At 44.1% G+C, this 22,949-nt stretch overlaps 1 protein-coding gene across 1 annotated transcript in view; it reads right to left on the bottom strand.

Annotated features, from left to right (window-relative positions):
• The window catches only part of CUL5 (cullin 5), a 73,254-nt gene extending 52,030 nt beyond the window's left edge, over window positions 1-21,224 (bottom strand). Inside the window, exons 1-2 of the mRNA XM_089775702.1 lie at window positions 20,929-21,224; window positions 3,887-3,996 (exon numbers count right to left, since the gene is read on the bottom strand). Coding sequence (XP_089631828.1) covers window positions 3,887-3,996; window positions 20,929-20,952 — 134 coding nt within the window. The 5' untranslated portion in view covers window positions 20,953-21,224. The remainder of the gene's footprint in view (window positions 1-3,886; window positions 3,997-20,928) is intronic.
• Window positions 21,225-22,949: the final 1,725 nt, after the last annotated feature.

The following is a 22,949-nucleotide window of genomic DNA, read 5'->3' as shown; positions in this document are numbered from 1 at the left end:
TTTAATGTAGTGCTTTTGAAACAGTAGTATTTTAAAGTGCACTAGAAAACAATACAGATTACTCAGTAGGATATATAAACTCTGTAATGAGTAATGTATACAGTTTAATACATATTATTCATTATAGTATATAAAAAGAGAAAGTCCCCAACCTCCCAATTATTGATAGCTACATAAACTCAAATTGCCAAAAATAAACTCAAAAAATAAATTCATAAACCTAAAGTGATTCAATGTAGGGAAGTATCCCCATTATACAGATATGAAAGTTGAAACCGAGCAGGCTGAAATGACTTGGCCAATGTCATGCAGTAACTGTGTTAGAGCTGGGAAATGAGCCTAGATTTCCCGAGTCTTTCCTCAGCTAATGTCTGACGCTCCCAGCAAGTAAAATAGTCTCCACAGCTTCTCTAAATATTGAAAAACTATCATTTGGTACACACTGGGGATGTGAAGGACTAGTTGACTATGTGATAAGCAAACAATTATCAGATAGTCGACAGGATAGGCGACTAGTCACACTTCCCCCGCCGCCTCTGAGATTGAGGCAGCAAGAGGGATGGGGAAAGAAGACGGGGTACTTCAAAGTGGCATCAGCACATGGAGCCCAGGGTCAGCTGCTCCGAGTGGTGCTGCTACTTTGAATGCCAAAGGGAGCCCAGTGTCTGGTTCCTCACAGCATTTCAAAGTGACAGTGTGCACCGTGTGGAGCCCAGGATCAGCTGGAGAGTCCCCAGCTGAGCCCAGTCTTTCTGTGTGCTGCCAGTTTGAAATGTCGCATTTTGCCGCATGGCACCCAGGATCAGCTGGGGCCCCTGCTGACGCTTTGAAATGCAGAGAGGAGCCTGACACTTCCCCCTGCCATTCCTTCCCTTGGGTGGCAAATTCTCTGTGGGGCAAAAAGCCCTGCGCTTGTCAGCTCTCTGCCAATGAGGAGACCTGTCCCCTGCCTGGCTGCGACCGGGCCGAAGCTCTAAACTGTTGAATTGTTTGTGTAAAACACTTCTCTACCCGGCCCACCCTGAGCCAGGGCTGGGACTTATAAACTGTTAGCCCAGGCTACACGTTAGGCTGGGCCTTATACCCTGTCGCTCAGCCCACGGCTAGGCTGAGGCATGCCACGCAAATTTGTTGGCAACTACGGCACTGCAACTGCCCTCTGGCGGGGCACTCTAGGGAGTCAGAGTGACCTCCCACTGACATTGGACCCTGTACACAAGGTAAGAAAATTGTTTTTGTAAACGTTTCACTGAAATTATTTTTTCTTCTGCATAGTAAAATTTCAAAGCTGTATTAAATGAACATTCAGTTGAAAAATTTTCAAAGAACAACCATAACGTTGTATTCAGAGTTACAAACATTTCAGAGTTATGAACAACCTTCTTTCTTGATGTTCACAATTCTGAGATTCTACTGTACTCAGGCAAGAGAAAGACCTACTCACCCACATTTTAATTTCTTAAGATATTCAGCATATAAGTATCAATACTCTTGAATCTGCTCCTTTGCGCACCATGGTGGGAATTCCAACTTCTAAAACTATTACCGTAATTTGTTCTAAAGCTACTAGTTCCTCCACACAGAGTGATAAATTAATGCTAATTATTTGAATCACTTTAGTCTTAGTGGCCCCAACCAGGATTCAAGGCCCTCTGTGCTGGGCACCGCATAGAGAGTAAAAAGCAATTTAGTTGCTGAATATCAAAGAAGGTAATTTTGGGGGCTTTAATAAAGATTTTATGTAGGGAGAAATGATACCTCTCAAAACAAAACGAGAATGTAATTTCACTTTATTTGGGGAATAATTTAAGAAATTGTTTGTCAACCATCTCTTGGAAATGGGTTTTATAACACTGACAGATAAAGTTGTAATTAATACCTAGAGGTCAAATCTAAGCAATGCCATATTATGCATTCAAAGAAAAACTGTCTTGTAAATTTCCTGGATGACCATAAATTAGATTAAGATTGCTCATGTAGCAGACTTGACAAGAAATAGTCATAGCAAGCTTTAAAACACCAATGTGCTGTAGCATAACAGATTCACTGACATATAAAATACACTTCTTTTGGAAACAGCAAAATACATTCACTTAGTACCAAAATAAACAGATGGATCTCTTAAGAAAATTTGAGTTGATCTTTTGACATGGAACTTCTGAAGAAGGATTAACAGCAGTGGCAGACAGACATGGAAAAACATCAGCAGAATGACTAGAGTAGATTATCACCACTTTCTGAAAGAGCAGTACAAGAGAGATCTCTCTCTGAATCATAGAATCAGTCAAAGAATTATAGAAATAGAAGGAACCTCAAGAAGTCATCAAGTCCAGCCCCCTGCACTCATAGCAGGACTAAGCACCAACTCAACCATCCCAAAAAATTTAATTGTCTAACCTGCTCTTAAAAATCTCCATTATGAAGAATCCACATTAGAACATAAGAACGGACATACTGGATCAGACCAAAGGTCCATCTAGCTCAGTGTCCTGTCTCGTAACAGTGGCCAATGCCAGAAGCCCCAGAGGGAGCGAAAAGAAGAAGTAATCATCAAGTGATCCATTCCTTATCACCCATTCCCAGCATCTGACAAACAGAGGCTAAGGATACCCTTTCTACCCATCCTGCCTAATAAGCATTGATGGACCTATCCTCCATGAATTTATCTAGTTGTTTTTTGAACCATAAAGTCCTGGTCTTCACAACATCATCTGGCAAGGAGTTCCACAGGTTGACTGTGCATTGCATGAAGAAATACTTCCTTTTGTTTCTTTTCAACCAACTACCCATTAATTTCATCTGTTAACCCCTAGTTCTTATGTTATGGGAACAAGTAAATAACTTTTCCTTATTCATTTTCTCCATACTTGTTATGATTTTATAGACTTCTAACATAATCCCCCTTAGTTACCTCTTTTCTAAGCTGAAAAGTCCCAATTTTTTAAATCTCTCTTCATATGGCACCAATTCCAAACCCCTAATACGAATGTAACTATTCAAAACAGCAATTAAACTATTACAACTATATTGTTTAGACAGTTAACCACTGGTGGGCTGGTGCAGGGCAGGGGTCTCACTAGGCCATGGGACTCCCAGTGTGGCTGAAGTCCTGCCCACCCCCACCCAGGGTAGCGGTGGCACCGCCTGCTGCCCTGACCTGTCTGGGTTCCCGCCACCCAGCTTAATGCAGCTGGCAGCCTGGTTAACCAGTTACCTAGTAAGCATTGTAGTAAGCCTAATACTTATCAGGTAACTAGTTAACCTTTTATACCCCTAATTCCAGCAGTAATTTAAGACCATAGCTTCTCATGATAGGACGAGATGTTAAGCAGAATAATTTTTCTCCCTGTTCCTTGTAATAACCTTTTAGAGACTTGAAAGCTGTTATGTCCCCTCTCAGTCTTCTCTTTTCCATACTAAACAAACCCAATTCTTTCAATCTTCCCTCATAGGTCATGTTTTCTAGCCCTTTCCACATACATTTATTGTCAGAGTAACACTGCCTGAAGACCATATATGCGGACGTTATTGTCAAACCACTATAAAATATCTAATCCTTAATTGCAGGAGGGTACAAAAGAAGTTTATCTTCAGCTGCAGTAGAACAAAAGTATAAAAAAAACAATAAGAAAGTTGTGCTTTTTTTGTGTGGAGGCATGTATCACAATAAGACACCTTTATAAAACTGTATTTAAGAGAAGCAGATACAGCATGGCCATGTGGAAATAGATGAAGATAAAACGGATAACAAAACTACTAGTTAGCTTGGCTTCATTAAATAGTAACTCTACTGTATTTGACTTCTGCATTACAAATACTAATAGAAATAGTTTTATTTCCATCTTATTACCCAAGAACTGGAAGTTTAAAAAAAAAAATCACTTACGAAAACAGATCAAACCACTGCTGTTTTGTGACAGATTCCTGGCGTAACAGCTTCAGAACAATTGGGCGCATGAAATCCCATTTGTCTTCAAACTGAAGTGAACCTTTATTCTTTAAAGAAGAAACAAAAAGCATAATTTAAATGTAGACCAAGTAAAACTGAACCTCTAAGTTAATTAGGATAGTTTGAGAGCTTCCACATTTTCTAATACTTCCTTTTACTTCACATTAAGGACTACTATAACCAAAAGCTAAATAAACAAATTAACACTCAATTTTGAATAAAATTGACAAACTTTTAAAAAGTTCAGTTAGTTCTAAGAGTTAAGAGAGATGACCTATTTTACAGAATAGACAAAAAACGTCTTCCAAATCTGTACATTTAAAATTTTGATACATAGCAATTTATGTTTAACACGTTTAATACATAAAATCTTAATTTTGTGATTTAAAATTACAGTCTGATGGATTGTACTTCAATAAATAATATGATCTTGTTATAGATGTCTCATATAGCCTTCTATTTGAATTGTCATATCTACAATATTCAAATTTAACTAAGTTTTTCAAGGCAGAGACTTCAACTTTTTTCTTTTTTGAAAATCATCATGTGCACCTACAAATTCTGTATTGTATTTAGAATACATCATGGTCATGCATTTTAGTTATACGAGAATGGCAATTGGGAATGTTTCATATGTATTTTAATTATTCATTACTATAAACTTTATTCTGTATGTCACTTGATATGGCTTTTTTAAAAATTACATTAAATTTTATGAAACAAAGCTATATGTTAATTATCTAATTTAAGAAGTACAATCTGATCTCTAACTGACCTATGTTTCCTAATGTTTGAATTCCAACATTCTTTAGAGGAAATATGCACTCAGACTATCCACACATGTGAGAAGTGAGGGGAAAAACCTCCTCACTTTAGCCCCCCAACTGAGAAGGAGAAAGACATTCCTCTTGCACACCAAAGTCATGGGGAGCCCAGCCTACTAGATTTTGTGCACTCCAGCCCCAGGGAAAAGGCAGTGGGGCTGGAGCACCAATGTGGGCTTTCCAATGCTGGGGGACGGGGGAGGAGAGAGACATGAGCCTCGTGGGCATCCAGGCAAGCTGAGGTTCCCCAGCCCTGTGCTAGAGAGTACATGAAATGTAGTTGTAACTAACTCTAAATTTAACTAAATTTTGTCAACTGTTATTGTAGTATTATCCAGGACCCCCAATCAAAACTGGAACTTCACTCCGCTGAGCCATAAATAAACACATACAAGGACAGCCCAGCCCTAAAAAGCTCATACCACTTTCACTGTCAAAAATTAACATACGCTAGGTGTTTTCATAGCTTGACAGTCACCCCCGTGTTTCTTGTAGATCCAAGCAGTCAGAGGAATCTAGATTTCCTGTGAGTTTCACATGACACTTCACAAAGCAATCTCTGTTTCTCATGAAGTACATATAACAAGGCAAGAACCAGCAACTCCCAAACTGGGGATTGCAACCGTTTGAATGGAATCACCAGTGCTGGCATTAGACTTCCTGGGGCCTGGGTTTGAAACCTATACCTCACTGCCCAGGGCAAAGCCCAAACCCCACTTCTGCCTGCTGAAGCTGGGCAGCAGGACTCAGGCTTCAGCTCTGAGTGGCAGAGCGCAGGCTAAAGCCCTTGGGGTTCACTTTGTCTGCCCTATCCCCCACCGAGCAACAGGACTCTGACTTTGGCCCCACTACCCAGGTCGGCAGGGTTCAGGGGGTCATGTAGCACTTTGTTATCAGCACCGTACAATGAAGCTTGAGAACCCTGGAGCCAGACTATTCCAAAGCTTAAAACATTTATTGGAAATGACAGTTCTTTTGAGTTTGAGCTCAAAAATTCTTTAGCAAAGATTGACTGACTTACCATACTGCATGTCCGAGCACATTTATCCTTTCGTAAAGCATTTAATCTTTCCAGACATTGTAATGACTGTTCCTCCTTAGTGGGGATATAAAGGGTTAACCAGCTACCTGGTAAGCACTGCTTTACCGGCATGCTTACTGGGGTAACCAGTTAACTGGTGTCTGGTCTGGCCAGAGCAGACCCTGCACAGTGCAGCGGGCCCTACCCAGCCTTCCCCTGCCCACACGGTGTGCCACGGGTCTGCTCCCCTCTGGTTGGGCCTACCGCTCCACTATGAAGTTGGTAACTATCAAAATTTAAGATTAGAGAATAAAATGGCAGATGAAATTTTAACTCAGTATTGGTCAGATGAAAAGGAAGGAAGGGGTACAGATGAACTTAAAGGCATAGATGAAGCAGCTGAAACTGATAAAGAAAAAGATGCATAAAGAGTTGGCTTGCTGTCTTCCTAGCATAGGTGCATTTTAAAAACAGTTTATTATGTATTTTTTCCATTTTTTTAAATTTCGTTTCTTTTGTAACTCTCCCATTTTTCACTTTAATTTTTTAGAAATTCATTGTTTCATGTTTTCCTGAGTTAAAATAACAAGTTATTTGTTTTTGTAATTAGATAGTTATTTATATCTATGACTAATACCACTGGAAACCTTTTTGTTACTGTTCTAATAAGTTAGTGTTTTTAAATCTCTCACCCTTTTGACATGACAATATTTGTCCCATGTTTGACCAAACAATGGTTTTGATTGGTTAAATGGCCAACCCTAATCTGAATTCTCTTTGAATTCTACATAGTATCTTTGAAAATGATTAACTGAAAGTTTCTTTCTACTTGGTTCTATTTTCTTAAGTCAGTTAGGCCATCAGAAGTTGCCTGCTTAATCTTTTCTTGTACCTTCGGCAAGGTTTCAACATCTGTCAGCACTTCTGGTCCTGATCAACTGCTCCGACAAAGATAACAGACTTGACAATTTGTTTAACAGGATTTGCCATTGCAGATATCACAAACTTGTTGTTATACTTACAACTTTCTGAAAATATTTTGTTTTGGGCTGAAATTTCACAAGTTTGGTGTTGGTTCAAAGGTGGGGTTTTTATAAGTGGAGAAAAGTCTATTCCGCCATTAAGGTTAAAAGGGATAGCAACAGAATATACTTTGTTTGCTTTTTAAAGCAGGAACACACAACTATTCAGACTTGTTTGCAAATAAGAAAACAAATGCAGTTGAACTTTAAAATCTCATGCTTTGCACCTGGGCTATAGGAATATGAATAGTCTTTTTGCTAACTGACAAAATAGAACTAGGACTTGAACATATCTGAGCATATTTTGGAAATGCAATTTTTAAATGCAACATACAATTAGAACTAAATAAAAAGGGGGCTCTGTCCAAAACAGCTCCCTACACTCCTGCTCCAGAAAACTTGAGTGAATAAAAAAATAAAAAATAAAAAATAAAAAATCAACCTTGAGCCATGCCCTCAAGGCTTGATACAACACAGTGAGGCAATTACAAACACAACAGTGTCTACAGTCTCCTTGTAACCACTCCTCAGAAGTTCATATCTAGGGGAAGTTAATGTAAGGGCCAAAATAAATCTTAACTTTCATGCTGATTCACAGGAAATTAAATCAACACCAAGCCTATAGTGCAGCCGTTTCCCATGACTCCCCTTTGCTGCAAACAGTGAAATGGAGCCAGTAGGAGCTGCAAGGCTCCATGGCCAGGGTACTGGTAAAACAAACAAGCCAGCGTGGCCAGTCAATATCTCTCTCAAAGTGGTTTTGTGGACACCAGAACTCTTCTTTCTAGAGACATGGCTACAGCAACGCAGCTATAGCGCTGCTAGCGCACTTAGGTGTGCATAATTTATGTCGCTCAGGGAGGGCCTCTTATTCACACCACTGAGCAACACAACTTAGGCTATGTGCATACTACAGCTTACGCAACACACGCCTTTAAATTAAAACCACTAAATGAGCAAATAAGCAGTACTGCCTGAACTTTTCAAGTGGTCATCAAGCACAGATCCACATAATATGCATCCACATTAAAAGCTGCAGTTGCAATCCAAAAGAAAATATCTTCCTTCTAACTGGAAGCACAGTACCTTACAGAGAGGCCCAACACTGCCTTTGATTCTCAACTGCTAAAAAGTAAGACATGAGACAAGGAGAAAGTACTGGATTTCTGACCAAAGCACTGACTCTGGACCCTGCTTTTGAGTCTTTGAGAGAGAGAGAGAGAGAGAGAGAGAGAGAGAAACAACTTGTTCTGCATCTGCAGGAGCCCTGACCACATGACCACTCTGTAAAATGGAAGGGGACAGTGGCTCCATTCCCACGTGCCCCGTGGACTAATGGCCACCTGCCTCTGGGCCCCACCCCCAGCCTGCCCAGCTCACATGCCTGCCACACAGCATGGCTCTGTGCTACCTTGGCTCAGGCATGCTCTCCCAGCCATTCTGCAAGCTGGGCCACTTTTGAATACCGGCCGCTTCTCCAGCTCTCTGGGGCAACCACTCTGCACTCCCTAGCTTGCCACAGAGCAAAGCTGCCCCGACTGGGCCATGCAGAAAGGCTGGGCTGGGGGCAGGCTCTGGCTCCTGCGGCAGTGGCCAGGGCTATGCTGCCTAGCCTGATGGAGCTCCGGGGGGGGGGGGGGGGGGGAGCACGCAGCTCAACAAATTCGTGGGAGGGGGCAGGAGGATGGAGTGTATGTGGGGACGCAGTGTGGTAAAGGGGGATGATAGGGATGAGGGAGATATAGGAATGAAGGCAGGGGATAGCCAGTGTGCTGTGGGGAGTGGTTAGGGAGGATGGTGAGTGCAGGAATGGAGGCAGGGAGAAATCAAACTAAAGTACACATTGCAGGGAGGCAGAGAGGGACAGCCAGGACTTGACTGGGCCCAGCCCTCCCTGGCAGTTGGGGAGGGTGAGACCTGGGACTACCTACTCCCAGAGACAGTAGGGTTGGCAAGCACAGTGAGCAGGGGGCACGCCCCATAGTATCATTTATTGTCACTTACTTTCTTCAATACTTGTTATAAATACACAGAAAACTACTGCAGAACTTTCAATCACCCAAGTGGTACAGGATTCCAGGACCTCATTGAAGGTTTAGATTCACTCTGCTGCAGAATACATCTGCCATGGTCCTTAAAGTGTATCAGACACCCAAAGGTTATGTCCTCCCCCCCCCCCCACACACACACACACCATAATGATATTAGGAAGGGGGGAGGAAGGGCAGAAAATCCCTGCCTCTAAAATGGCAGGGAAGTATTTTTCCTCTTCAACTTACTTTTGATCCTCTTCCCATTTGTTTTCTATATCTTCATTAGGCACAAGTTTTCAGAGCAAAGAATGACACTTATAAAAATGTATTTGATTGTATTCCCTTTAAAGAGGCCAATTCTGTACATCATATGCACACAGAACTCCAACTGGAGAGAATTAAGGGTTTTGCCTGAGAAATACAGCATCAAGCGTATGGTTCTGATCACTAGTAAAATCTCTGTAATTTTCATTGCTGGCTTTGAGACAAGACACTATTAGTATGACACAATCTTTTGCTGCAGAGAGAGTATGGGTACACAAAAGCAGAGACTCTCCTTTGCCCCCTCAGTAATGGAAGACTGAATATGGTTTGGAAAAGCCACTTGCCAGTAGGGAGCCTGGTATGTTCCTTGATGATTAGGTCACTCAGTCATCAATTTCTGACAGACAGCAGCTTATATTTATATAAAGGGTCTAGTCTTCACAGTTGTTAAAGTAATCTTCCAAATGCAAGTTCCTGAATCAGCTGACTGACAGTTCCAATGCTTTTACTGCAGATCTCTGATTTCACAAACATTAGCCAAGTGAAAATGGCAAGGCTGGTGGTTTTTACTTTTGCTACTTGGAAACTAATAATCAAGTCAATTTTATTCTACACCCTGCATGGACAAGCTATGAACACCACCAGGGGAAAATGCTGAGTTACCTGAGAAGAAGTCATCCACCAAAAGTCTGGCCTTGTCTACACAGGAAAAGTTTTATCGGTATATATTTTCCCAAAATATATACTCATGCCACTTTGTTGATGCCTGCTTTTTCAAAATAAGATCACAGTATTCAAAGCAGATTTTCCCATTGTGCACTGTACCATCAACTAGCTTCTACATTCTGGGGTTATCTTGCACTGCATTGTGGGATTCCTACCAGAACTTACTGGAATACTGAGATTTGATAGTCATATTCGAAGAGGGAGGGCTTGGGTACTCTACATACTCTTTAATGGCATAGCTACTGTAGTATAGCTGTGCTGCTGTAGTGTAGACACTGCACAGATGGAAACAGTTTTTAAATTACGTTAGTTAATCCACTGCCACATGAAGCTGTAGAAAGGTCAATGGAAGAATTATACCAGGACTTAAGTCAGTGGTCTCCAACCTTTTTACACCCAAGATCACTTTTTAAATGTCAAAACAAGCCAAGATCTACCACCCCATCCTTCCCCCAAGACCCCACCCTTTCCCTGAAGCTCTGCCTTCTCTGTTCTCCTCTTCTCCATTACTTGCTATCCCCAGCCTTTATACACTCTCAGGGTACAGCTACACTGCTGCTTTTTTTTTTTTCGCCGATTCTTCTGTAGGAAGAGGTTTTTCCAATATTCGGCCTGTCTAGACTGGGACAAATGTCAGCAAAACCCCTTCTTTCTGAAGCCCCCTTATTCCTCTTGGAATAAGGAATACAGGGGTTACTGAAAGAGCATGTTTGCTCTTCCGCTAAAAAAAGCGGAAGAACAAACAAGTCCCTGGATGTGGAAGAGTTTTTCCAGGAAGCCTCTGGAATCCTAGAAAGATTCCTGCAGTCTAGCCGTACCCTCACTAGACTGAGACAGGATGTGTGGCCTCTGGGGTGGGAATGAGGGATTTGGGTGTGGGAAGGGGTGAGAGGTGCAAGCTCTGGGTGGAAATTTGGATGCAGGAGGTGGTGGAGGAGGGAACGGTGGCTCAGGGAGGGGGCTCCAGGCTGGGGAGTGTTGCAGTCAGGTGGAGGGTTGGGGTACTGAGCAAGCCACAGGCTTGTGGATGTGACGGTGCGTGAGTTTGGGTTGAGGTATGAGAGGGGCTCAGGACACAGATTTGCGGTATGTGGATGGTGCAGAAGTGTTGTGGCAGAAGACTGAGGATGTTGGGAGTGCAGTTTGGGGATGTGAGAGGCTCAGGACAGAGGGTTCCAGTGTATGATAGACTCTGATCTAGGGTCTAAGGTGTGTGTGTGCAGGACTTATGATGCTGCGGACAGATGGGGGCTTCACCCCAAATCGGGGTTTGTTGGCCAGGCTTTATTTTTAAATAAAATATGTCAAACACAAAAAGTTTCAGCATTGTCTTTATTTATGAGACGGGCGGGGAACCTGTTTTGAGTCAGGGGTCACTGACCCACAGAAAAGTCAGTTGGGGCCACACAAGTGAGATGCAAAAAAAATAACTCCAACGAATCCCCCCCCAATCCTCACTAATGTGGCCCCAACTATGCTGGTGGGAGCAGGGGACATAGTATTGGGGAAGGGTGCTACTGGGTGCTGGGGCAGGGTGCTAGTGGGGGCAGGGAGTCCACGGCACACGCCTCCTCCCAGGATTCATCCCGTCCTGCAGAGGAGGGAAGCACACCTCCTCTGGGGACTCCTACCCCCATCCCCTGCAGCAAGTCCCTGGTGCGCCACAGATCTGGGTTGTGGTACCGCACTAACTGTTTGGGAGAGGGGGAGCAGCCAGTGCACTTCCTGAAACCCCAGAAGCTGCAGGACTTCCTTCCTCCCCGCAGAAAGCCGGCACTACCTCCATTGTCACTGGAGGTAAGTAGTGGGGCTTCTTGGGGATGGGGGGAAATAAGGAGGCCCCAAATGTCTCATGATCGACTAGTAGAGCCCTCCCAATCAACCAATTAATTGAGATCAACAGGTTGGTGACCACGGACTTAAGTCAACTTAACATCTCTCACAGGTGTGAATTTTTTACATCCTTGAGCTAAGTTGACACATTTTCGGGGTAGACATGGTAAAGGAGTTAATTCTGTTTTTTCTTCACCTAAACAGCATTATTTCTAACTAACATGCAAGTATCTGCAGACAAATTTTATTTGATTTCAGATCATAGTACAGTATAAGGAGTGGCTACTGACATTACTATGCCAATCCAATGAGATGACAGAGCTGAGCATGCAGCATGCTTATGGAAATGTTGCTTAAACTGAGATCACCCCAGCAGCCTGACACACAACAAAGAAGAACAACAGAATAAAACACCTACAAGTCCATCCATGAGCAAGACCTCTAGCTCATCATACAATACTATTCTCTGGTTCTTTTCCTTTTAAGAAGAACCAAGCCACTGGAGTGCTACGCTGCTATCCCTGCCAGGCTCTAAAGTTAACACAATTAACTGTGATCAATGACCGGATCAAAAACAAAATGACGGACCTACGTTAGATATTTGATCTTTGTTCATCACCAGAAAAGTGACAGAACCACGAGCCCAGCAGAGTTTCCTTACCATAGTAAAATTGAATGAGGTGGGGAAAAGAGAGAGACAGGGCAAAACTGCTAGCACAGAGTAGGGATATTATAAAACGGCTATTACTGTAACTGCATAACTGCTAAAAATCTTAGCAGTTACATGCTGGCTCCCTGGGAGTAGGGCAGGCAGCCAGTACCTCCCGGTTACTGGCCTCGCTCCCAGGGAGGCAGCTGCCGACCCACACTCCAGAATTTCATACCTTTTCACATTGAAAAGGTACCCACTGAAGAAAATAGGAAGAAAAATAATCAAGGAAGAGATAGGCAACAGAATACATCTCTGGACGGGGAGGAAATGGAGAGGAATGGAAGATGATATACTACTTGTACGTAAAGAATAGTTTATAGCTTTCATTATAGAAGTAATTAACTGAATCTTGCAGACTGGGAAGAACTTTAAAGAATTAAAATCAGAGGCAAAAATATCTAAAAATAGACAATCGCTCCACAAAACCACTTTCACATGATGTTAAATGAAAGCAATAATACATCTTAAATAACAGATTTAATGATCCTTAGCTGGAATGTGCATAACTTAATGATGCAGTTAAGAAAGCCATCTTTGCATTGGGGAAAATGCCTGATGTAATGCGTGTGCAAGGAATATGGCTAATAAATAAAGCTGTGTCCAATCTACCAGGATTTGATATGTATAGGACCCCATGGACGGTCACCTAACCCTCTCTCTACTGTAATCCATATGGGGCAAATAAATAATTACAACCCAGATTCAATAAGGACCACACTCTAAAAGAAATCTTTCCCGAACCTCTTCATTTGGCCTTTAAACAATTTCCCAACCTCTCCAAGTTCTCCTCGGACCAGGATCCGACAAAGCAGAACGCAGACCCTGCTAGAACAGCACCAAAACCAGTAAACATATCTGCACTGTTGCAATGACCAACAGCCCCCACAACACACCTTTCAAGATTCCTGGGCCTTTCATATGCCTATTACAACATGTGGTATACCTCACCCACATAGTAAATGTCCCCAACAACTGCATGAGTGAAATAAGATAATCCCTCTGCTCTTGAATGAACGTATACAGAAAAATAAAGAAAAACACCATATCACCTATGTGTGAAAGCTTTTCACTAAAGTGTTCACTGTACATCAAATTAGGGTTATTAGATGCCATGTAATTGAAGTCATGTAACTGCCTCAAATGTTAGCGGTTACATGACTATTCATTAGTCCCTGGAAGTGGGGACACTCCTGAGAACCCCCTACTACCGTGCAAGGGGAGATGGTTCAAAAACTGTCTCCCCTCGCAGACCAGCTCCAGCCTGCTGCTCCGTGCTGCTGCCTCTAATAAAGGCAGCAGCATGGGGTGGTGGCAGCAGCCCCTGTCCGGGGTGAAGGGAGGGGCTGAGCTCCCTGTGGACAGAGGTTGCTCCAGCATCCTATGGAGCAGCCTCCATCTGCTGGGAGCTTGAACCTCTCATGGACAAGAAGTGCTTTTCCCGGAAGAACTGTGTAGTCTAGACACAGCCTGAGACTGTATTGTAGTCATAGAAACCTGGATGTTCCGGGTCTAAATTCTGCAGCTGGCATGTGGCACAATGATAATGACATCAGTGCATGGACTGCAGTTAGACCCTAAAGAGATTAACGATGAAAGTATTAGACCTAAACTTTTGGGCAACGGTAAAAGGGAATCGTGAATATATCAGCACACAACAGATTTACGAGGACTGTTGAGAACTTTGATGCTCATCAGCATAAAAAAATAGGCAAAGAATTTATGTAAAAAGGAAACAGAAATAAAAATGTTGTCACGAGAAATCAAATTACAACCGGACAGTTATTTTCCCCAACTTGTGATTTTGAAATTGTATGGAAAAAAAAAAAAAGCAGCACACGCTATGACAAATGAAATGTCAATTTGTTCATGAAAAATGGAGCCTGCTTTGTCAAGTCTAAATAGATGGATCAAAAGAGGACAACAAGAGTAAAGCGGGCACAGCTTACATTCCCAGTCTTGAGACTCCAAAATCTAAAAGTCGGTTGAATTATGCAGCTTTTCTGATAACTGAACTAATGGGGATAATGTTGACACTAGTCTGGATTAGAGTTGTGTGATTAGCTGCAGCTATAATTTTTATCCGATTCTTTGTCAGGCACCGTAACAATCAAAACAAGAGTTCTGGAAAGAGGAAGTAACAACATAAGTGAAATGTTACCAGCTTGCATTATTTCTAGTTATTTGCCACAATAGAATGGATTCTCGCACATCTGGGAACACTCAGAAATGCTAACAAAGAAGCAAAATAGGCTTTAAAAATAAGGTGGCAGATTGAAAGGTATCCTTAAGTAGACAAGAATTTAAAAGTGTGATCACAAAGCAGACTGTGAAGGAATGGCAAGAGCTATGAACTAAGGAAACAAAAAGATGAAGGTTATATGATGTATGCTCAAAAATCAAAGATAACACTAAATCATGATAGAAATTCATGACCGAAAAAGTGAAATCATTTTGAGTGCAAACAGGTCATCGTGCCTTAAATAAGTTAAGCTTATTAAAATATATATATATAAATTTGATAGAAATGTAGCCGTGTTAGTCTGGTGTAGCTGAAACAAAATACAGAACTATGTAGCACTTTAAAGACTAACAAGAAGGTTTATTAGATGATGAGCTTTCGTGGGCCAGACCCACTTCCTCAGATCAAATAGTGGAAGAAAATAGTCACAGCCATATATACCATATATATACACCATATATATATTTTCTTCCACTATTTGATCTGAGGAAGTGGGTCTGGCCCACGAAAGCTCATCATCTAATAAACCATCTTGTTAGTCTTTAAAGTGCTACATAGTCCTGTATATAAATATGGGCTGTGTAATATGTGCACAACCAAAACAACTTGATCATATTTTATGATAATGTGAGCAATATTGAGGAATAGTGAAAACATACCTTGAGGCATTTCTTTAAGGTTACTAGACTAAGTGAAAAAAGATAATATATTAAAAAAACCCACACTGGATAAATGAAGAAAGCTGTTGGTTCATAGCCTCATACAGTGAGATTGCTGAACCAAAGACAGATGAAGAAAAGGGCTGTAGTCACTCAGTCTAGTGAAGAGAGAAGGACGAAATCCAGAAGGCACCAACAATTCTGAGTTCCTGATCCTGAGGAAGGGATTCACCCAAGGTGGTGAATGGAGCCTGCATTAGGAAGAAGCCCAATGAAGGCAGCAAAGGTTGAGATGGTGCAGACCTTGACAATTGATTGCATGGTCCCTGATCTGGAACTTGGAGTAGCAGACAGGCTTGAGTCCCCCCTTTCATCCACACAGAGCACAGTCTTGAAACAGAAGACTGTGGAAAGGCACCCTGATAGTGGATCCAGTAAGACTGATACCACCAAAGGGGAAAACTGCAATAAATTTTGTTAGAAGGTCAAATCACAAAGAGGAAAAGCCATGCCATGAAAAGGAAGAACTGCAACGCCTAAAGAGCAAGAAAGTTCATAAGCAAGTGACTGAAGAAGGGTGAGATCAAACTTCCCCATGACAATTCTCAGAATGTTGCCATAAGGCAGCTCCACAGTGGTGAGTGAATTCCGTTACACACCAAAAATGGACTCACTGTACCTGGTATTAAATGAGGATGTTGATCTAGGCATCACAAAATCTTGGTGGAATGAGGATAGTCAATGGGACACAGTAATACCAGGGTATAAAATATATAGGAAGCACAAAACAGATTGTGCTGATAGGGGAGTGGCACGATATGTGAAAAAGTATAGAATCAAAGTAAAAATCATAAATGAACTAAACCGTTTCATAGAATTTTTATGGATAGTAATTCCTTGCTCTAATAATATGAATATAGCAATAGGGCTATATTACCAACCACCTGACCAGGATAGTGACTGAAATACTCAGGGGGATTAGACAAGCTATAAAAATAAAAAACCCTCAATAACACTGGGGGATTTCAAATACCTCCATATTGACCAGGTACATGTCACCTCAAGACCGGATGCAGAAATAAAGTTTCTTGGGGTATGTCTACACTACAAAGTTAATTCGAACTAACAGCTGTTAGTTCGAATTAACTTTCATAGGCGCTACACATACAAACCACTAGTTCGAACTTAATTCGAACTAGCGGAGCGCTTAATTCGAACTAGCGGAGCGCTTAATTCGAACTAGCGGAGCGCTTAATTCGAACTAGGAAAACCTCATTCTACGAGGACTAATGCCTAGATCGAATTAAGTAGTTCGAACTAAGGGCTGTGTAGCCACTTAATTCGAACTAGTTGGAGGTTAGCCCTTCCCAGCTTGCCCTGGTGACCACTCTCGGCCAAACGAGGGAAACTCTTCTGCCCCCCTCCCGGCCTCGGAGCCCTTCAAGGGGCATGGTCTGGCTACAGTGCTTGTGCCAGGTGCAAGCCTGCCAGCACCCAGCCAGCAGACCCTGCACCTGGCACGGCATGAGCCTGCCACCCGCTGCCACCCAGCCCTCCGCCTCTTCCTGGGACCAGGCTGGCGGCTCCCAGGAGCCTGCCCGGGGCTGCAAGAGGCAGGCGCCCGCCTGGTCTAGTGCGGAGATCGTGGACTTCATCCAGGTTTGGGGGGAGGCCTCCAACATCCATGACCTCCGCACTAGGCACAGGAATGCGACCGTCTACGGCAGGATAGCTGCCAGCCTGGCCACCAAAGGCCACATGCAAACCCAGCAGCAGGTTTGCATGAAAATCAAGGTGGTCCAGTGAGACCCCCGACTCTGAGCCCTGAGCTTAGAACATAAGAACGGCCGTACTGGGTCAGACCAAAGGTCCATCTAACCCAGTAGCCTGTCTGCCGACAGCAGCTAACACCAGCTACCCCAGAGGGGATGGACCGAAGTCAATGACCAAGCCATTTGTCTTGTGCCATCCATCTCCAGCCTTCCACAAACAGAGGCCAGGGACACCGTTCCTACCCCCTGGCAAATAGAACTCCAGGGACCCAACTTCCATGACTTTATCTAACTTCTCTTTAAACTCTGTTATAGTTCTAGCCTTCACAGCCTCCTGTGGCATGGAGTTCCACAGGTTGACTATTTGCTTTGTGAAGAAGAACTTTCGTTTATTAGTTTGAAGCCTGCTACCCATTCATTTCATTGTGTCCTCTAGTCCTTATATTATGGAAACTAATAAAGAACTTTTCTTTATGCACCCTCTCCACACCACTCATGATTTTATAGACCTCTATCATATCCCCCCTCAGTCTCCTCTTTTCTAAGCTGAAAAGTCCCAGTCTCTTTAGCCTCTCTCCTTATGGGACCTGTTCCAAACCCCTAATCATTGTAGTGCCCTTTTCTGAACCCTTTCCAAGGCCAAAACATCTCTTTTGAAGTGAGGAAACCACATCTGTACACAGTACTGAAGATATGGCGTACCATAGTTTTATACTTCCCCTCCTCCTTCTTCCCCTGGCTTCCCCCTTCCAGCTCCCTCCTCCCAGGTTTCCCCCTCCCCTCTCCCACCTCCTTTTCCCAGTCTCCCCAGAGGTTAATCACTCGCCCCCAGTTTTGTTAAATAAAGAGAGTTTCTATTTTTGAACACACGTGTCCTTTATTTTTTACATCAAGAAGGGGGGCTAGGGAGGGGTAAGTGGAAGGAGGTGAGGGAGGAATGGGGTACAAGCCCCCGATGGGGAGGACTGGGGTGGCTCTGCGGGCTCCTCGGGGTGGAAGCTCTCCTGGAGGGTCTCCTGGATCCTGACAGTCCCCCGATTGACCCCCCCCAGATGGCAGCCTGTGGCAAGTGCATCTGGACTGATGGCCGAGTGCTGTGATGTGCCGAGTGCGGACACTCAGGGCACTCCAAGATAGGACTGCTTTGCTGTCCCTCATCGAGGTAGACAAGCAAGCGGGGAACCCTGAGAACTGTCTGTCCGGGGTGGGGATCTGGTCCCTTTAAGCACAGCCCTCGGCTAGCCTGAGGCAGCAGCTCCACGCTCTATGTCCTAACCTGATGCCCAGCCAGCATCAAAGCACACAGCCCTTCTGGGGAAGTCGTATTTCATTTAACTTCTCAAGAGAATAAAGAACCACTGGGAAAATGCATAAGGAATGTGAGGGAAACACTCAGACCTTGCATTTACTAGAATAAAGGTACATGTTAGTGAACAGAAGCGAAAACTCATCTACTCTTAGCCACTCAGCCTTCTCCCTCTTCTGAAGACAAACCAGATACAGGCAGTCCCCGGGTTACATGGATCCGACTTACATCGGATCCCTACTTACAAACGGGGTGAGGCAACCCCGCACTAGCTGCTTCCCCCCCAGCAGACCAGGGAGACGCGAAGCTAGCGCCCGCCCCCAGCAGACCAGGGAGACGCGGAATGGCTTTTCTCAGCAGACACCTCAGCTTGAGAATAAAGGACTAAAGGAAGTGAAGTGTGGGAGAATAAAACTGAGCTCTGGAGAAATGTTTGGCTAGAGTATCCCCTACAATATGTACCAGTTCCAACTTACATACAAATTCAACTTAAGAACAAACCTACAGTCCCTATCTTGTACGTAACCCGGGGACTGCCTGTATTAACACCTTTTCTTTCTTGTCCTAAATATTATTTAGGGGATACCACCTTCAGTTATTTATTTGTGTAACAGTAATATCAAATATTGGCTTCCAAGCTCCTCAGAGTCACAATGCAGGACAGAGGACAAGATGCACAGCAAAGTCTGAACACAAATACAGACAGGGGTTTCTGCTGAGCTTTGTCAATATGCAAAAGTGTTAGAATGTGGAGAAAGTTGTATTCCCTTATTTTCTGGGCATGTCTACTTGAATGCCATATAAGCAGACTACCAATAACAATGCTAGTGATTCTACAACCCCTGATTACCACAACCCTCCCACCACCCAAAAAAAGAGATCCCTGATCCCTCTAGTTCAGCTACCCCAGTTCCTTAGATTGTAGGGTACATTTGTTGCAACTAATTCCTGGATCAACAAACTTATACTTAACACACTGGAAGTCAGTGAGTGTGAAGGGGAATAATGGCACAGAATTGTGTTGGATACACACAGCAATTGTCTGACATTAAGGATAGGTCAGATTTTGGCTGGCCTTGGTGTCCACTGCAAACTCAAGGGAGCTGAGTTACAATTTTATTGTAACAAATACAATGCGGGGGAGGGGTGAGATGGAGGAAGGAAGGGGGTGAAAGATTAAGCTATATCTACATTAGCACTTTTGTCAGGATAGCTTATGTCTCTCAGGAGTTTGAAAAAAAGCACACGCATCAGTGACATAAGTTACAGTAACAGGAATGCTAGTGTAGACAGCACTATGTCAGCAGGAGATGCTCTCCCACCAACATAGCTACCACCATTCTTTCAAAATGATTTTATTATGTCAACAGGAAATCTCTCCCCCATCAGTATAGAGTGGCTACACAAGCAAACTTACAGTGGCACTGGTAAATCAGTATAGCTGTGCTACTGTATGCTCATTAGTATATTGCATTGGCTCTGCATTGTACAGTTCACAGAGGGTTGCATTTTATATGCTGACTAGCAGTGTCTCATACCTTTTCAATCTGAATTCTGTTTTAATCTGGCTTAAGTATAGTAGTTTTTAAGGCTTTAGACAGAGAGTCAAGAGTGTTTCTATTCCCAGCTCTTTGACTTGCAGAGAACCACAGGGCAGTCTGGTGACGCTCTCTCTGTTTCCCATTTAATAAAAAAGTTTTTTACCCTAGTTACTAAAAATACTTCTTAAAACAAGATCAGGTTTTTCCATCCACACTTATGTAGCCAAAATTTGTACAGTACAAACAATTCCAAACTTGTGTCTACTGTGATAAAGATGTAAGATCTAGCAAAGGCTAATATAATCCATATACACGTATGTCAATGTTCATTTGTGTTTACTATCATATACCAAACACTTATGAAAACACTAGACTATGTAAAAATGTTGCTTACATAAATATTACACATTCAGTGTTATTTTTTTCCTTCCAGATAAACTGCAGCTCTCAATAACTTTTGAAAATAGTGTGACTACAACAATACCTATTCATTGTACATTTAAAACTCTTAAAAATCATTTTCTACCTTTCCAGAGATTCTTTGTTAACGCTGACTAGAATGAAACAGAGTCCTGTCTAACATATGTCACCATATACTTTGCCAGCATTTTATTTGACCAGGTGGAGAGAGGGTGATGTTCGAAGACAAATTGGGCTACGTGAAGTTCAGCAGTGGAGAGATCCGCGCTCTCGGGCCCCTTCGGTACAGTCACTAAGACGAAGATTTGTTATAAGCCGCCCTCCCTCCGGGTATATTACAAAATACCGGACAAGTTCAGAGACAAGCCCTTCCCTGCTCGCCTTCAGGTCTGTCCCCGCACGGCCCTTGGGCCTCCCCCCCCTTCTCCGCTGCTCCCCCTTTCTCCCGACACACCAGCCCCTCCCCCACATTTCCTCTCCCCGACCCCACCACCCGCGCCCCGCAGCGACAAGGCCTGGGGCCCGCCAGGACCTCGGCAGCCGAGACCCCGGCCGGGCCCCGGCTCCTCCCCCCAGGCCCTGCCCGGCCAGCGGGCCCGGGTCGCACCTTTAAGAGATTAGACGTCGCCATGTTCCCCCCGCGGGGGCCCCTCCGGGCCGGCGGCGGCTCCTCGCTCCGGGCGCGGGCTCCCGGCCGCCCCGCTTCACATGGCCCCGCGCTCCCGCCGGCCGGACCCGCCGCCCCAGCGGACGGGGCTTCGCTCGGGGCAAGGCCGGGCGGAGACTCGAGGCTGCGGCCGGCTCGATGCTCCCCGCGCAGCCTCAGCGCCTCATGGCGGCGCCCACCCAAGAGATACTCGGCCGCGGCCGCGGCTCCGTGCAAGGGCTGGCCTGGCCCACATGATGCGGCGCCGAGGAGCCGGCTGCGGCGCCAAGAGGAGAGGCTGGGGCGGGAGGCTCCGTCGGCAGCGCCCTCTGCCGGCCGGGCGGCGCCTCGCAGCGAGCCCGCGGAGACCTCCGGCCCCTCAACCCAGTCTCCCCAGCTACCTGTGGGGGAGACACTCCCCACCAGTGTTGCTTGTGCGGGCCTCAGGAGAAATTCAAATGCTGCCCTGCTAATTAGCAAAGCTCCCACAGGTTTTATGTTTCTGCTGCCTTAGTGCACATAACAAATTATTCTGCACATGGATGGAAAAAAATCTGCATATGGATGAAAAATTAGAGGGAACATTGCTAGTCACCTGCAGCTCCGCCCCTCCCTCCATGTACTCCTGGAGACCCTAGCCCCCTGCAGCCCAACCTCTCCCCATCTATCCCAGGGAGCCCCTTAGCTCTCAACCCAATCCCCCCATCTCCCTGGTCAACACCTGCCCCCTCCCCTCCCCGTTATGATTTTGTTAACACTTGATGGGATGTTGCTAACACTATGGTGTAACTGTTTTTGTATAGCAATTGTTTGCAAAGCTGTATGTTACTCTTCTGCCAGGTAGCACCAGCAGCAGCCAGGTTTAATATCTAGGAGTTCCTCTCCATCCATCCAACGCAGAAATGGCTTGAGCTCCCACTCAATAACCGGGAAAATTCACCTAACACCCCGGGGCACCTCTAAGAGACTATGCTTCCCCACTTGCAAGCACAGAGTCTGAGTTTAGAAAAGCAGCCTTAAATAAAGGGGAGGGAAGTAATGTGACATTAATTTGGGATCTTATTCCACTTGTCACTCGCCATCCACCTGCTCACTGCTCTGTGGTGCCGCTTTGGTATCCATTCGTCACCCCTCACTGCTGCCGCTCTGCTGGCTGCCCCTTACACCGCTCCATTGCTGCCTGGTTGGCTGCTCATCATGCTGCTCATTGCACCTTTCGCTGGCTTATTGTGGATTTGGCACTGGGCCAAAACTAGTGATTTCAGCTCTTACCCCAAAGCACACTCCAGCCTCAAGAGATTCCAGAATCCCTTGGAGTACATTTAAATGCTAAAAGAGACTCCTTATGGAGCCTTTCTTTAGCTCTGTCATTGAAACAGTGGGGAGAACCAGGCTGAACCAGTCTTACAGTTTACTCCTGGAGGGCATGTAGCCTGCAGAGTCCTCTCTCCCCAGCTTAATCTCATAGGGCTCTGGAAGATGAGCTTCTGTCGATCCAAGATTCTTTACACTGACAAAAGACAGAACTAGGTAGCACTTTAAAGACTAACAACCATCTTGTTAGTCTTTAAAGTGCTACCTAGTTCTGTCTTTTGTTTCAGCTACACCAGACTAACACGGCTGCATCTCTATCACTATTTTACACTGACAGTTTCTCTTCTTTGAACTGAGTTAAACACAGTCTGACTTGTTCACATTCCCACAATAACTACAAGCATTGGTGATCATATGTCACGATTCCTGCAGTTAGTGTTAACACCATTTGTGACCCCATAACAGCCAAATTGGTTACAATGGGCAAAACATCATTGTAAAAGTTGAATATCTAGCAGGCCTAAGCAAACTGAGTGAAGTGTATTTACATGCACATGCCCAGAATCTAATTCTTTAAACTGAGAGTTCGTGTCAGGTTAAGCACAGACTTTCTTCTTTTACATTCCCCCAATAATTACAGATATTGCAATTAGTATTAACACAATTTG

Source organism: Pelodiscus sinensis, chromosome 1, assembly GCF_052426305.1.
Source record: "Pelodiscus sinensis isolate ZL-2025 chromosome 1, ASM5242630v1, whole genome shotgun sequence".
Lineage (NCBI taxonomy): Eukaryota > Metazoa > Chordata > Testudines > Trionychidae > Pelodiscus > Pelodiscus sinensis.
This window is presented reverse-complemented; position numbering and strand designations above follow the sequence as displayed.